Source organism: Anastrepha ludens, chromosome 3 (genome assembly GCF_028408465.1).
Source record: "Anastrepha ludens isolate Willacy chromosome 3, idAnaLude1.1, whole genome shotgun sequence".
Taxonomy (NCBI): domain Eukaryota; kingdom Metazoa; phylum Arthropoda; class Insecta; order Diptera; family Tephritidae; genus Anastrepha; species Anastrepha ludens.
The window spans coordinates 2,933,665-2,949,024 of NC_071499.1; the positions used below are offsets into that span (position 1 = coordinate 2,933,665).

General features: G+C 35.5%; 2 protein-coding genes across 3 annotated transcripts in view; one reads left to right on the plus strand and one right to left on the minus strand.

The window, feature by feature from the left end:
* Window positions 1-15,360, minus strand: part of LOC128856833 (E3 ubiquitin-protein ligase Ubr3) — a 28,963-nt gene that overhangs the window by 9,636 nt on the left and 3,967 nt on the right. Inside the window, exons 4-6 of the mRNA XM_054092208.1 lie at window positions 14,374-14,602; window positions 13,898-14,310; window positions 12,432-12,590 (exon numbers count right to left, since the gene is read on the minus strand). Of these exons, the coding sequence (XP_053948183.1) occupies window positions 12,432-12,590; window positions 13,898-14,310; window positions 14,374-14,602 (801 nt within the window). The remainder of the gene's footprint in view (window positions 1-12,431; window positions 12,591-13,897; window positions 14,311-14,373; window positions 14,603-15,360) is intronic.
* LOC128856836 (uncharacterized) lies at window positions 614-7,110 on the plus strand. 2 transcript variants are annotated; one of them, XM_054092213.1, is made up of 8 exons: window positions 614-1,130; window positions 1,200-1,517; window positions 5,113-5,254; window positions 5,315-5,670; window positions 5,739-5,831; window positions 5,902-6,029; window positions 6,106-6,492; window positions 6,550-7,110. In XM_054092213.1, the coding sequence occupies exons 1-8, from the start codon at window positions 861-863 to the stop codon at window positions 6,842-6,844; spliced, it is 1,989 nt and encodes a 662-aa protein (XP_053948188.1). In that variant the 5' UTR covers window positions 614-860; the 3' UTR covers window positions 6,845-7,110. The 2 variants fall into 2 exon arrangements, with proteins under 2 accessions (XP_053948188.1, XP_053948189.1); XM_054092214.1 differs by lacking the exons at window positions 614-1,130; window positions 1,200-1,517 and adding exons at window positions 2,986-3,968; window positions 4,063-4,227.

Here is a 15,360-nt window from a genome sequence, read left to right on the forward strand (position 1 = left end):
GCTTGCTGATCTTCAAATATATCTTCAAAATGCTGAAATTAAAGGAAAACCCCGCCAAGCGAAGATTTCTGATTTATAAATAATTTTGAATATCTTGTATACAAAATTTTGTTTTGTAATCCTTGAAGAAATTGTTATGAAAATCTTGAATTTTCCTATTATGTATGTATGTATGTATTTATGTTCTAGTTTTGGAAATAAAACGGTTTAAACATGCATCTATTAGATATTTTATAAACTCTTTTTTAAACTTTTCTCATAAGCAGACACCTTTTATAAACGAATGAATTTGTCAGTGCCTTAGGTGTGCCCGCTTAAGAGAGAGTAAACTGTATATGTAAATATCATACATGTATACATCCTTACGATAATTTTACTTATCACTTTTAAATTATGGATCCCTAACTTGGAGTGAAATAAAAGTTCCGTTTGCCCATATGCACTTTTCCACTTTTGCAGTTAGCAAACAGTTGAATTTAAGAACTGATGTGAGATTTAACATTTCGGAGTAGGAGTTCAGATAACAGAGAGTATCATTCTGTTGTTATTATAAGATAGCAGCATTTACGAATGCTCTTTGAATATATAATATTTGACACTCTCTGAGTTAGTCAACAATTTTCATTATTCGTTTACTGGCCTCTGACGAGCGTTGATGCGGTGTTTGGTGTTTGGTGTGCGTGAAGCGTCACTTTCGGTTAAACGCGTTTTAATAATTTATACATGTTCTCTTAGTTTTGTGCTAAAAATTTTCATAAAACGCGATCTCCGCTATAGTATAATAAAATATGTGTTAAATTTGTAAAAATTACAAAGATCTCATTCAAACACCTATAACAATAGAAATAAAAAAAAGAACTATGCATTTCAAAAGAGACTGGTCTTGGCTTGTGGTTGTTTTTCTTCTCTTCTTCGCCACACCACCGCCCGCCGATGCTGTTATTGAGGACGTACTTGATATTATTCATGTAGTGAAAGAAGTTACTGTTGGAATACTAAAGGCTTGGGACATTGTTCAACAATCACAATTTGCTCAAAATATCGAGTTTCCGCTGATGCGTGAAAAACAACGTAAAGTTTTGCAACGGCTGAAAGAATTGGGCCGCCAGATAGACCAAACGGAGCAAAAGGTTTGCACACACATACATACTTATGTATAAACATTACAATTCGCTTCAATAAAATTTTCTTTTCTTAAGTATGCTCAAAACGTCGCTGTGGCAGTTGAATCTGTAACAGAATTCATGAATCAAAATGTGCCACTTATGACTAAGATGAATGATATCCATGACACGATGAATCGCATTTCTTCCCGTTTCCAACAAATGCAGAAATACGAAGCCCACCAGCATAAGCTTGAAGAAAGCACTCTAATAACTTTCGCCGAATGGACAGTTTCACCGAACGCATACTCGGTGCACCATTTGATGGAACGCTTGCATTTAATACTACTCGGGCCGGAGGAAAAGGAAAATACAACAACGAATATGCTATCCTTACTAGCACAAACGTATGAGGTAAAAAATGTACATATGTATAATGCTCCAGACACTCACAGTTGCAGCATACTATGCTGCATATCTTATGTAATCTCGAGGCTACGTTTCTTGTCAGTGACTACCCCTCATTACTTTTTTAAGTTTTTTAAAGAATTTGAATTAATTTTTCGTTTCAATCCACTGCTAACAATGGAGATTTTTATTATTTTTTCGGAGTATCATGATACTTAGTATTCATAGTATTGAGCATAATCTCATATTCAGTATAAAGCTAACAAAGGAACTAAACTCAAGCAATCTGTTTATACTTGTGTACACAAGGCAAACTCGCAAATTGCCACAATGAAGAAAGTGTCAGAGAAATCGGAGAAGCTGTTCAGTTGATACTACATAGTAGAGCATAAATAAACATTTGCATGACTCATTCAACCACTCGTGCGCCGACAAAGACTTAGAAGACCAAGAAATAGCAAGTCTACGAAAGAAACTTAAAGTTGATTTTAAATGAATAAATTAGTTCAATCGCAACGAACAGACGAACAATATTAATACAAGACAAGAATGTGTCATGAGTTTATGAAATTATTTACAATTCCTAGAAAATGCAAATGAAATTTAATGCAAAAGTAAATAACTTTTTTTAGAGTGGCAACACTAAATTGTTGACGTTGTAAAAATAATAGGTAAAAAATGTAAGTGCAATTTATAAATTGTGAGAAAGAGCAATTTACTGAGCGCATTGGTGAAAGAGAAAGGTTGGAAGCAATTGGTTAGGGCGAGACATGTAGCAAAAGAAAAAAATTTTGTTCAAAATTATTAAAATATAAAAATTTGTCATTTGCTTTCGCAGTCTTATTAAAGTTTTTTTTTTCTAACAATGACGGTACAAAAAGTAAAGGTGAATTACATTTAATTTTGAAATCTTTGCAAAAATGTTCATTCAAGTGTTTGCACATACCACGCGAACATGACGCACGTCTCCACCCTCTTCACCTACCCCGAGGATGCTAAGTGCATCTTACAAATCTACATGTATGATCTTTAAAAAAAATATTTTAGAAACATTCCGCAATGGAAAACGTATCTATAATCAAAGCCGAGTAAAAAAGATACGAACTGTAAACGGAAAATTGGTTTATTATTAAATCAAACTAAAACAACATTACGATTAGCTCTGATAAATCGCCAAAGCATGGTATATAATATAATATATGATATTTATATACAAGCATCCACTACATCCGTCTACATGCGGGAGTAAAACAATCGAACAGTACAACATACACCACAGAAGAGGTACACATGCATACATGCATACATGCACAACTCTCTTCGCCTCTCTTTTCTTTGGTCTAACAAATCTCAGCTGGTACTGGTTTGTTGTTCGTCAACTAGGCAGTTCGTTTACATGTGCCATCCTCTATTATTCTCAACTCAATTACGGGTTTTGCATCTCTCTTCACAATAAAATTCTCATTTTTTAGTTGTGTGTTTTACTTTAACTTTGCATATCGAACAAAACAGACTAACTGGCTCGGCACCAGAATTATTTTAAAATTAAAAACAGCTTACTTCCATTGGCATCGCATGATACTGAACATTTCTGCATCGAATAATTAATGAATTATATTTGTTAACACACAAGTTTATATTTTCTCGCGAAATCAGCGTATTATTAAGTATTTATAAAATGTAAAGGTGCTACCACTAAAGTGATAAAATAGTGATAAACGGATTTCCCTATCGGTGTGAGTGGAATTTCGACGAAAAAGAAAAGTTCAATGCGCGTTATTCGTCATAAATACAGAACAAGCGTTTGTGTGAACTGAAGGAGAAAACAAAGACTTGCAAATATTGAAATGTGCTGAGGTTTTATTTTCCGTAGAAACAACAAAGCATAATAATACATAGCCATACACACACACACCTATGTATGTACATATGAAAAATATTCGAATGCTATAAAAGTTGGCCACATAGTCTACGCTTTACGTAAACACCCGCATACAGATTTCTAAACTAATATTGTAATGGTTTTAATTTGTAACATATATTCAGGCTCGGAAAAAATTTGATTATTGACATTAAAAGAAATACAACAAATATAAAGTTAATTATCAATTCGCAATGTCAACCATTCCAAACGTCGTTTTCTTCCTGGCGTTAATTGGTTTATGCTTAACTGCGTCTGCCGAGATAAAATTTAAGGCGCAACTTCCGGAATTGGAAGTCAACGCAATACGCCACGACCAATTTGCTCTAGAGGACAAACTATGGAATTACTTGAATAAGGAAGGTACCAGCAAAATTTCTCAAGTGCGAAAAGTATTTGACGCCTTTCGCAAGTTCATTAATAATAATCTGCAAAGCAATTTTGAGGTGGGAAAATATGATATACTAAATCACTACGAATGGAGTCTGCTGGAGCGCGATCTGCTGCAAATCGACAGCATATTCGGTTACTATAAGGTGCGCTATACAAATCAATATGGAACATACATTTGGAGCGACTCCTGACCGCAATTTAAATACGTTCACAATGCTTTATTTCATGCATTTGCAGAATTTCATGAACGAGCACAACAACACCGATGAGCTAAGTGAGCGCGCCGTTCTGGACTTTTGCGAAACTGTGCTTCGCAATGATAATACCTTTTCTATGTCGCGCATTTTCCAGGATATCGAGCTAGTCATGGTGAAGCAAACACTCTATTATAGAGCAATGTTGGTTAGTTTATTATCGTTACTTTGTGAACGATATGTACATACACACGCATTTACGTATATCCATCCCACATGTGAAGGATAGGCTCGAAATAGACACCTAGAAATTTTGACTGCAACAAGCCGCTTTTTATTTATCGCAACCTATTAGTGAAAATTAGTCGATGCTTATATTTATAATAAAATAACTTGATTTATTTTTAGATAACTCCGAGGAGTTAAAAGGATAATAGACCGTTTAATATGAGAGATAATATGCAGTTTACAACATATATGTGCATATGTATGCCAAGATAAACGATTACTGTGAAAAACAAATATCATGGAATAATTTTGCATATTTTGTTTAAAAAAAAGAAAACTGAGTTGCCTCAAAGGGTTAAAGTAATTTTCATGTTGTTAAAAAATGATGACAATTTTCTACCTATATATTCGTTTAAAAGCAGCTGCCTGTTCCCATAACGCTCATCCCATTAGAAAGCCACTAAAACGACTACAAGTATGTAATACAAAGGAGTTATTTTACGATGAGTCTTTCAAATTGGAAGCTCTCTAGTGACAAGCATATTTGTAAGTGACATCTGACCACTGCGAACATGGAATAGTTCTTTTCCAGTCACGATATCAAATGCTAGAAATCATAACTAGATACTAATGATACTACACTATATATTTTTCAAAATTATTTTTTCTCCAATTCAAAATTCTATACCATAAAAGAAAATCTGAATGGGGATGATATTGCTTATGCAACATATTTTATGAAACAATAGGCTTTCACTAAAAATTAATATGAATGGGTATGTCGGTAGTAATTACGGTGTAATTTGTAATTTGAAAACTTACTACTGATTTAATTTTTAACACAATGATGATTGTTTGATTCCAGGAATCGACGGACAAAATATGCCATACACAACAGTCAGCACAACAATTCGTCTATTCACTTTATGCCGATATAGCCCTTACTGAACTAAAGGGATACATTATGATGGAGTTTTCCTGGATGATGCTAAGAATCTACGGCAAAGGTAGATTTATGGGCAAAATGTGTTTATTTGTTTACAACATGAGTTCTACCATATTTACAGGCAATTATACCGAAGAAGTGAACTTGACGCGTATGGACTATGAAAAACGTACTGGTCGAACGCTAAAACTATTGCGAGAGGTTATGCGTCGTGCCGACCGCATTGTTTGGCGATGTGACCCAGCTAAATTTATAAGAGGTAAAAATTATGATGAGGTTACTCGGCTTTTACAGGGCTATATCGAAAATGAAGTTGACTTAAACAAAGAGGAAACATGCCGTGAGACTTGTGATTTTTACCAATCAACCAGATCAGAGGGTTGCTTTAAGGATCTGTATTGCGCACGTCAACCTAGATGCTCAGGCAAGGTGTATCACTGCACATTTGTGGACTCAGACATGTGGGTTTGCCCCGCTGTACGTTGAACAACCATAAATTACTAGACAAGATTTTGTTTAATAAAAATAATTATTTTTCATTTCAGGGCCGAAATAGCACGCGTCGCTATGAATATATTGAATATGAAAATGGCCGCGTACTTGGTCAGAGATCAGCTTGTGTGCGTGGTAGTACAAAGGTAAAAGCATATCTCAAGGTGTCTTTAAATCTACATATCTATATTTATTCAATATTACGTATATCTATAGGTGGACTCCTGGTGGCGCTATATTTTGTGGCATTGCAGCTATTGCTTCTGTTTGTGCGATGAAATTAGTATAAAATCGGATCGCTACTTCAATCTACGCGAAACGGTAGCAGACGTAGAAAACAATAGGCAAGTTCTGCGTGAAGATAGTTGGTTGAACAAATCACGAAATCAGTTTTCCGAAACTCCATTTTTAAATTTGTAGAGTAGTCACAGGTTTACGATTCGTAAAAAGTAATCGCGTATTTCACTTGCAAATCGAAGAAGGACAACTTCTGCCAAGAGGTGGCATAAATAGGACTAGCCAAAGATGGAAACCAGTTGACAATTATCAAATATTCGATAGAAACGTGCGCAATGGACGGGATTATCATACACTCAGTTACGAAAGCCGGTCAATGGACTTGGACGACATCTACACAGACGACAATTCATATGTAGTCGTTGGTGTGCGTTTCCGAGTTGTTGGTGCTCATTTAAACGTAGAAGCCAAATTAGCCGAATACGATTTTCTGGAAGGCAAATTAATATCTCCAGAAATTAATAGCTTTTGGAAGTCTAACGATAACACAGACGTAAGCGGAGATCGAAGGTAACTTTAAATCGAATTAGTAGAAGAAACATTTTGATAAATCAATATTATTTGCAGACAAAAAGTAAATCTCAACAACCCAGATATGTCCACCCGCACTATAGTCAAATCTATACCCGACTCTCGACACAACCAGTATATTGATTTTGTCAATACGAACATGGATAAGGATGCCGCGCAAAGTACGGTGCCTTTCATAGATACACAGGAGGTGGTATCTAACCCTCCGGTGCCTCTTTCCGGTCTCGGTATATACCACAAGGGTCGACAAGGTTATGGCGGTTTTCTAGCACCAAAGATTATGACTTACGATTTTACGCCTCACATTCGAGTGCCGCAAAATATAAATTAATTTATAAAGCTTAGGAGGTACCTATAGTTATTTTATGTAGGTGTATGCGTCTGTATATTTTATAATACTAATATATCGTATCTATTTAAATTGGTATTCACTCGAACTAACAAAAGATATCCGTTTGAAAATTGAGAGTATATAATTTTTTAGTGAGCCTCATGTGCGCTTGTAGGAATACATGCATACATTTGAATTGGAACCATTAATTTCACTTATCAAAAGAAAAATAATTTTATTTAAAATAAAACAGAAACTAAACTAAATGGTGTGTCTGCATTGTTTTCTTTTTAATTTGGTATCAACTTTTTTTACCACAGTTTTAGGAGATAGAAGGGAGAGTTTATAAAGGGAATTATTATAATATAACTAAAAGAGATTTGAGGAAAAGGGTATTAAGTTTTCAAATCGAATAAATTTTTAGTTAGTTTGAGACTTTTATAGCGTCCACAATTTTGAACCAGATGAAGCCTAGGTGATAAATTTGCAATTTAATAAAATTAATAAAGAATCCTAAAGATAGCCTTCTTAGCGCGGCCAATACCGAACCTTTAATAAATTTATTTAATACAAGTTAGATTTCCACACAGTTAGATTACCAACGAGCATTCAAAATCTTTTTGTGGTAAACATTTCGTACTCTGACTTTAATGCATTTTCATTCTATGAAGCTACTTTTTTAGTTAAGGCATATTAAAAGTTATTTTCAAATTTTCTATGTATTTCGTACTGGGGCAAGAAATTTCCTAACAATATGGCACGTGCATACTTGGTTAGGTCTTACCCGAGCTCCGCCTCTAATATGTGGTGTGGATTTGATGTACAGCAAATGGAGTGGCCGCCTCTGAATCGCAGATATTTTTTGTGAGAAGCCTTTTCATTGCAAAAATTCAGCCGCAGGTCTGCCATTCCTTGCCCAAGCGCAGTTGCTGTTTGCTGATGTTTCATGTTCAGAGTAGACATCGAACACAATACCAACCGAATGGTCACCACTCACAAATCAAACAGCCGCCGTTGAACTAAAATTACTTAATTGCAAATTCATCTGAGATGTTAAAACAACATATTAGGTTCCCACGAATTCTGCGCGTATATATTTCTAAACCACAGTCTTCTAGATAGCGACCTTCCCTCGAATTCTCGTTTCAGACGCGTCCTGAACCGAATCTTTTATTAACACACCTGATTTTCTTCAAGAAATATTCGCCGCCGGACTTGTCAAATCCTACTTTTGCAGAAAGCGTATTTTTTCGTTGAATCACTTTTAATTAATATATATTAGAACATTAGGCCAATACAGTTTTTTTTAATTGGGCGAATTGTTATGCCCGCAACTGTATATGAACTTATCTATATAGAATTGGCACTTGCACCCTTTTTTTTTTGGTGTTTGGCCGATTTCCTTCTATTTGTTGGACGTATCTTGATGCTGTTCCTTAAATGGAGAAACCTACAGTTTTAAGCGGACTCCGAACGGCAGGTGGTTTTATATGGGGATCTGTTCATGATAGAAATATATGTACACGGAGATTTGTCATTGCCCGACGAGGGGCGACCGCTATTAGGAAAAAACTTGGTCTATCATTTGGTGTTTCATCCCCGGAGTTTAGTACCTGTGCGCTTCCGAATTGCAGTCACGCATCAATCTATTCAGCTACGGCGGCCGTCGACTTATAAACAGTCTACCTAATGGAAGTATATCTCTCCAACGCAAGATCAAAAGATCATTGATTTGTTTGTCGCAAAAGCGAACTTATCCTTACGTGAAAGCAGTTTTAAAGAAAAGTTGTGCTAATTTATCGAAAGACACGATTCGAGGGCGTTTACGTATAGAAAACACAAACTAAGGGCAATTCAGAACGGGGTTGGACAAACGTAATATTCACGGATGAATCTTATTTTTGGGCGGATAGTTGCATACGTCGGTTCTGATGTACTGGTGATAAGCATCCAGTTAAGGCTCATGTTTAAAGATGTTTCTCCGAAAAAGGATTTGGACACTTATTTATTTTTACTGCAAATTTGAATGCAGTCTTGAATAAAATTTACCAAAAAGCATTATTACAGTCAGAGAAGATTTTTAGAAGAACTATGCAACGTTGAATATTACAAGAACACAACGATCCCAAGCATCGAAGCGGAAGCTGTGTAGAGAGGAAACAACAAAATGGGATTGAAATGTTTCATTGGCTTTCACAGTTGCCTGATGCCAACCCAATTGAAAAGTTTGGCCAGCAGTTAAGCAAAAACTCAAAGGAAAATAAAAGATATGACTCGAAACAATTATTGCTAATAGTGGTGACAAACATTTAATTTAATATATTGCGTATAATAAATATTATTAACACATGCAAATCTAGTTTACTCGTATTAGAATCGAATTGGTCAAATAGTTTTTATAGTTGAGTTTAGGCAGACTGTATGCCTATGTGATTCTTTTAATCCTATTGATTTAGTTTTTTACTATTGAGAAAGGGTGAATGGTTACAACCAAAATCATTCGATCCAAAATTTATCACAAGGATGTAGAAAAGGATGCCTCGATAAGCTCATAAATAAGCGTTTGGGTCAATAGGAAAAAAGATTATAATAATGCTAATGATTCTACATAAAAATTAATAAATCAATAAAAATATATTGCCAACTTAACCCTCTAACCGTTTAGACCGTCTGTAGACGGTCAATAATTTTTTGTCAACAACTACGCCTTAAATATTATTTTAGAATAAAAAACCGTTACTCCGCACTGTTGTGAGTATGCTTTTTATGAAGTGAAGCTAACAATCTCAGTTTTCTCTCTATTTTGAGCGCACACGCTAGTGGAGTGCCGCAGATAAGTGTGATAAGTGAAATAAATTATTTTGAAAACTGGTGAAGTTACGATTCGAAAGAAATTGCAATTTTTACTTATGCTGATGCTTTAAAATTTTATGGTAAGCTTAAAATAATATACATTTTGATAATTTATCATGTTCCTTTGAGTAAGCCAAAGGTTATATGTATTATTCTAGCATTTTGTGATGACCGTCTGTAGACGGTCATAACGGTTAATGCGAAATTTTACATATTCATACCAAATATGACTTTCATTTATATATCGGCTATTTTGTAACGTATTTTTTCAAGTAATGGACAAAAAGAGAAAATGTAAGTTGTCTAGGATGTCGGATGAGGAGATAGAAGCATATATGATGTCAGTTGATGAGCAACTCAACGATGATGGCTTCGATAGTGACGACGATATTTCTGACCCTGACTTTCAACCTGATGATTTCATTGAGGAGAGTACCGATAGGGCAATATTGGAGTGCTTAGATGAAATGGAGGAAGCTAACACAAGCTCTGCATTTTTGAATGCTTTGGATTTGCCTTTGAATGTCAGCTCTGTTGAACAAGGTATATCTGAAAACTCCGTACTTTCCTTTACAATGAATTTCGATTTAATTTTTAAGAGAAACTAGCCCCTACCACCTCGGCAGCAACACCTTTTAAACCATCAAAGCGACCACGATCTCCACTTCCTGTGATTGAAATCGAGGGACCTTCGTCAATTCCATCTAACGGAGGATTTAGCTGCAAAAATGTGGGGGAAATCGATATCAGATCGGAAGAATTTCAAAAAATTTGTTGGAAGAAAAAGTCATTACAACTTCACGTTAACGACATCGCATTTCGAGGCAACACATCTTTGCCAGCATTCATTAATAATTTAGAAACGCCATTCCAATTTTTCAAATACTTTTTTTCTTCAGAAATTGTCGACCTAATTGTTATGGAAACAAATCGTTCTGCACATCAGGAAAATGTCAATACTTCGTTTTCAGCTACAGAAGCAGATATTCACAAATTTGTAGGAATTTTGTTGTATATGTCACTGTACCGATATCCAAACATGGAAAGCTACTGGAGCAAAAACGCATTTGAGCCAATACGAAAAGCAATGTCTTGCAGGCAGTTTGAAAATATAAAGCGTTACTTATCATTTGCTGACAAAGAGCAACGCGCGGAAAGAGGAACTGCTGGTTATGATCCGTTGTATCGTCAGACGTATTGCGGAACTGTTTAATGAAAGGTTTGAAAAACAGCACGCCTTTGTGTTGACGAACAAATGTGTGCAACTAAAACTAAGCATCATCTACGTCATCATCTATATGCCGAATAAGCCGCACAAGTGGGGTATAAAATTGTTTGTTTTATGCGATACTTCTGGATATGCGTATAGGTTTGAAGTATTTATCGAAGCGGGCGATAACACTGTTTTGCCAGGAGAACCGGACCTCGGTCCCACAGCAAACGTAGTAGTTCGCCTAAGCCAATCGATTCCTGAATTTCAAAATCACATTTTGTATTTTGACAATTTTTATACCTCACTGCCTCTTTTAGCTTATCTGCGTGCAAAAGGAATTTTTTCTTTGGGAACTATTCACTCTAATCGAATTCCAAACTCAAAGTTGCCAAGTGAGAAAGACGAAGAATATTCAATTTCGAGCAGGGGATATTCCGTTGAGTATGTTGGTGCAGCATATGGTGTGGACATTTCAACAGTGACATGGAAGGATAACAGAGCAGTTCGACTTGCATCGACATATGTAGGGGTGATGCCGTTTTTGAAGACCAACCCCACAGCAGTCTCAACGAAACTACCACGTTACGATCGTAAAAAAAAATCGTATATCGAAGTAGACTGCCCACAAATAATAAAAGAGTACAATACCCACATGGGAGGGGTGGATTTGATGGATGGACTGATGGGACGATACCACATCCGACTTAAGACACGCAACCCAAGGAACCGAATATTTTACCATTTCCTCGATATGGCCGTAACAAATGCATATATACTCTACCATCGCGTCAATCCAAGCGATAAAATTAATCTTCCAGACTTCCGCGAGAAAATCGCTTGTGGCCTTTGTTCTTTTTCGCTTCCAAAGAAAGTAGGGAGACCATCAACAACCTCCTGTCAGCCAACTACAAGCCAAGGGAAAAGGTGTGTCAGACCTATAGATGACATCAGATTTGATAACACTGGACACATTCCCGCTATGTTTGATAAATCAGGAAAAAGGAGATGCAAATATTGCAAACAGTCCGATACTCAAATATATTGCTCGAAATATGAGATAAACTTGTGTTTGACGCCTAACAAAAATTGCTTCAAGGAATTCCACTCGAAATAAAGTTCATTAATAATCTTTTAATATGATTTGTATTTTAAACCATTGCAATGTAGTATATTTTAACTTTAATTGAATTATTAAAATACATTGCTTACCAGATTTCATATTTGATTTGTTTTGCCTCAAACCGTTTTGACCGTCTACAGACGGTCAAACTTTTTTCCTCTCTAATTTCCTCATTTCGGGAATTTTATTGATCTGCAGTATTACAACATTATTCAGACTGCTAAATTCACCGGAAAATAAAATTCGTATGCATTTTAAATCGTTATTTAAAAAAAACGGTTAGAGGGTTAATATGTATACATATTTCTTTTTTTTTTTTTTTGGTTGGAGGCAATTTTTGTTTTCATATTTTAGTAAAATTAACATCTAATCTAAGAGAGTAAAATTTAAAGCGCACTCACCTGCACGCGCAGAGGATGTATCATTAATAGTGGCAGTATATAGGACCTTGTGGGCAGTACTTCCGATAATGACATCCCCATTTTTGTAACAGCCTGGCAAAGAAACGCTGCCAAATAACGATGAAGTGGAAAGTGAAAGGAGGCTTGCATCATTTCATCCTGTTTCAAAATAAAAATACGTTACGATAGTAAATAGATATATGTAAGAATTAATGCATATAGGTATGTATATATATAGGAGGAAAGAAAATTTTACCATAAACTCGTATTTCCCCTCTCTTTTCATTCCAAAAGGCTTTAACAAACAAAGGTAAGACAAACAAATTGCAAATTTATGTAGGATTGGTACTGTAAATGCTTGCAACTTTTCGCTAATGCCATTATACGAAGTATCCGGAATAATTATTAAAATGCTGGTATTTATTTTTGTTTTTTGTCTCATTAAGTAAGAAAAATTAATATGTGACTTACGCTTTATAGCTAAAACTGAAAACTCTAATTGAGACTTCAATAAAAGAGACCTAAGTTCGAAGTATTTAATTTTTCTATTTTGCTGCCGATAAATAAGCATTCCATTCGATACTACCCTTAACCATTCGAGAGTTTGATTAACTAAAAAAAAATTATTTGATATTAGAAAACGGTCGAAAAACTCTTTAGCCGCAATGCTGGTTAAATAAGTAATTAATCAAGATTGGTGATAAAAAATCAAAAAGTTGAGCAAAAGTCAAGGTGCCCGTCATTTTGAATTTTGGAAAAAATGGTAAATTTTTAGGAGTTTAGCTGAATTGCATTTGAATAGTTTGGAAATCGATCGTAAAGAGCTAACCGCATTTTATTCACAACTTCTTTTTTTTACCACATATGCAATTAATAGAGTATAAAATGAGGGGTTAATATGAAGTCTCTAACATGCCAGGCTGTTTCAAAAAGAGAGTTTGAAAACACGGTTTTATAGACTTCTACCTAGCTGACAAGTTCTTTTGGACCCCAGAATCGTGTTCAGTTCAGCAAAATACTTCGGAAACCAATCTCATATAATAAAAAAACCATTAAGACCTGTGCAATTAATCAGAAATCTGTAAACATATACAAAAAATTATAAAATATAAATTATAAAAAAATATATAAACAACATTTGAAACTAAAGGATTTGTAACATTAAGCAGTTTATGCGAGACAAAGAGCAAAATACAAAGAGTCCCCCGAAATATGCCCAAAATGTAAAAAAAAAAAACCGCACGATACTAACCATCATTTCATATGTCAACTAATCTAGCACCACTTTTCATATGGCCTAAACCTGTCAAAAAAGAATGTTTCCTGGCCATACCGTTAGATGACCTCGTTGGCAAGAGCTACCTAGACACATAGGCTACTACAAAAAACTCAACTTTCTAGCTTGCTTTATTCCCACTCATCAATACTCCAGTGTATTGAATAAAAATTTAATAAATTATACCAACCGGCGACAGTTTGGGTTCCAAAAAGTAAATGGCATCCAACCACTCATGTAGAGTATTGACACAGTATGTGATTATCTTTTTGGCTAAATGAGCATGTGTTCCGTCCTGCAGATGCGATATAATAGACCACATGGGATAAGCGCTTGCTTCCAATTCGCACGAGAATGCCGCATAATATGAATTAGGTTCGAATTCCACGTGTGAGGTGGTTTCTCGCACATTTACGTTCATGCCTTGCAGCATTGATAGAAACTGAAACCACATGTCAATTAGATTATCATCACGCAAGAACACCAGAGCTACTGATTCATGAGAGAGTACATTGTTGAAGTCCGACACCAGAGGCCAATAGCAATGATCCTTCATTACTTGACGCGTACAGTCAATTACAAAGTGAAAATTTTTGTTAGGATCTATAAGTACAGAACATGTGGTTATTACACTTAGATTACATATGTAGAATTGTATGCACTTACCGTGTAAAGTATTTTGTATAAGTATCTTCGACATCATTAGCTTAAGACTGATGATCATTACATGCAGTAAAGACAGTTCCTTAACCATTTTCAAAGCTAAGCTTTCATTTGAAAACAGTTGGACGCTCATGTGTACAACTCGATTACTAAGTGTATCTGGATCGCGCGACATTTCCAAAACGGATGGTATGCGGCTGTAGTGCATCACGAAAGTTCGAGTCAAATGTTCCTAGAATGTTGTCAAGAAAGAAATTTAGTAAATTGTAAAATGTATATACGAAAACATATAATAAGTTCCTCTAAGTTACCGAGCGAATGTGTTTGTCGATTATGTTATATTGAATGAAATATGATTCAGATCTGGACTCAAATATCGAGGCAAATATAAATAAATTGAGTCAAACTGAAAAATATCTTCATTTACCTTTATTTATGTTATAGATTCTTAAAAAAAAGTTTAGCTCCACAAAAAAACAAATAAAAAATTGGCGCGTACACTTTTGTTAGGTGTTTGGCAGAGCTCTTCCTGTTTGTGGCGTGCTTCCTGTTGTTGTTCCACAAACTGAGAGACCTACAGTTATAAGCCGACTATGAACGACAGATACTTTTTTATGAGGAGCTTTTTCATGACAGAATGCACTCGGAGGTTTGCCATTGCCTGTCGAGGAGCGACCGTTATCAGAAAAAACTTGTTGTTGTTGTAGCAGCATAAACAATCCCCATACGTATACTGGGAATGCTGCTGAAGTGATAGTCCTTGGCCGGATACAAATCCGGGTCGTTACGTAGAACCGATTGTCGTGGGAACGACTTGTTATACCATTTTGGTGTTTCATGCACGGAGGTTCGAACCTACGTACTCCAAATGGTAATCACGCACCAACCCATTCGGCTACGGAGGTCGCGGTCGGTTCTACATAGGTGTGCGCACAAAACGTGTGATTTTTCGTGACAATTTCCCACGCGCGAACTGTAACGGTTTTGAGA

Coding starts and splice junctions, on each gene's coding strand:
- LOC128856836 (XM_054092213.1), top strand. CDS start 861: ATGCATTTCAAAAGAGACTGGTCTTGGCTTGTGGTTGTTTTTCTTCTC. Junction 1,131..1,199: donor TAGACCAAACGGAGCAAAAG/GTTTGCACACAC, acceptor TCTTTTCTTAAG/TATGCTCAAAACGTCGCTGT. Junction 5,255..5,314: donor GCTAAGAATCTACGGCAAAG/GTAGATTTATGG, acceptor CCATATTTACAG/GCAATTATACCGAAGAAGTG.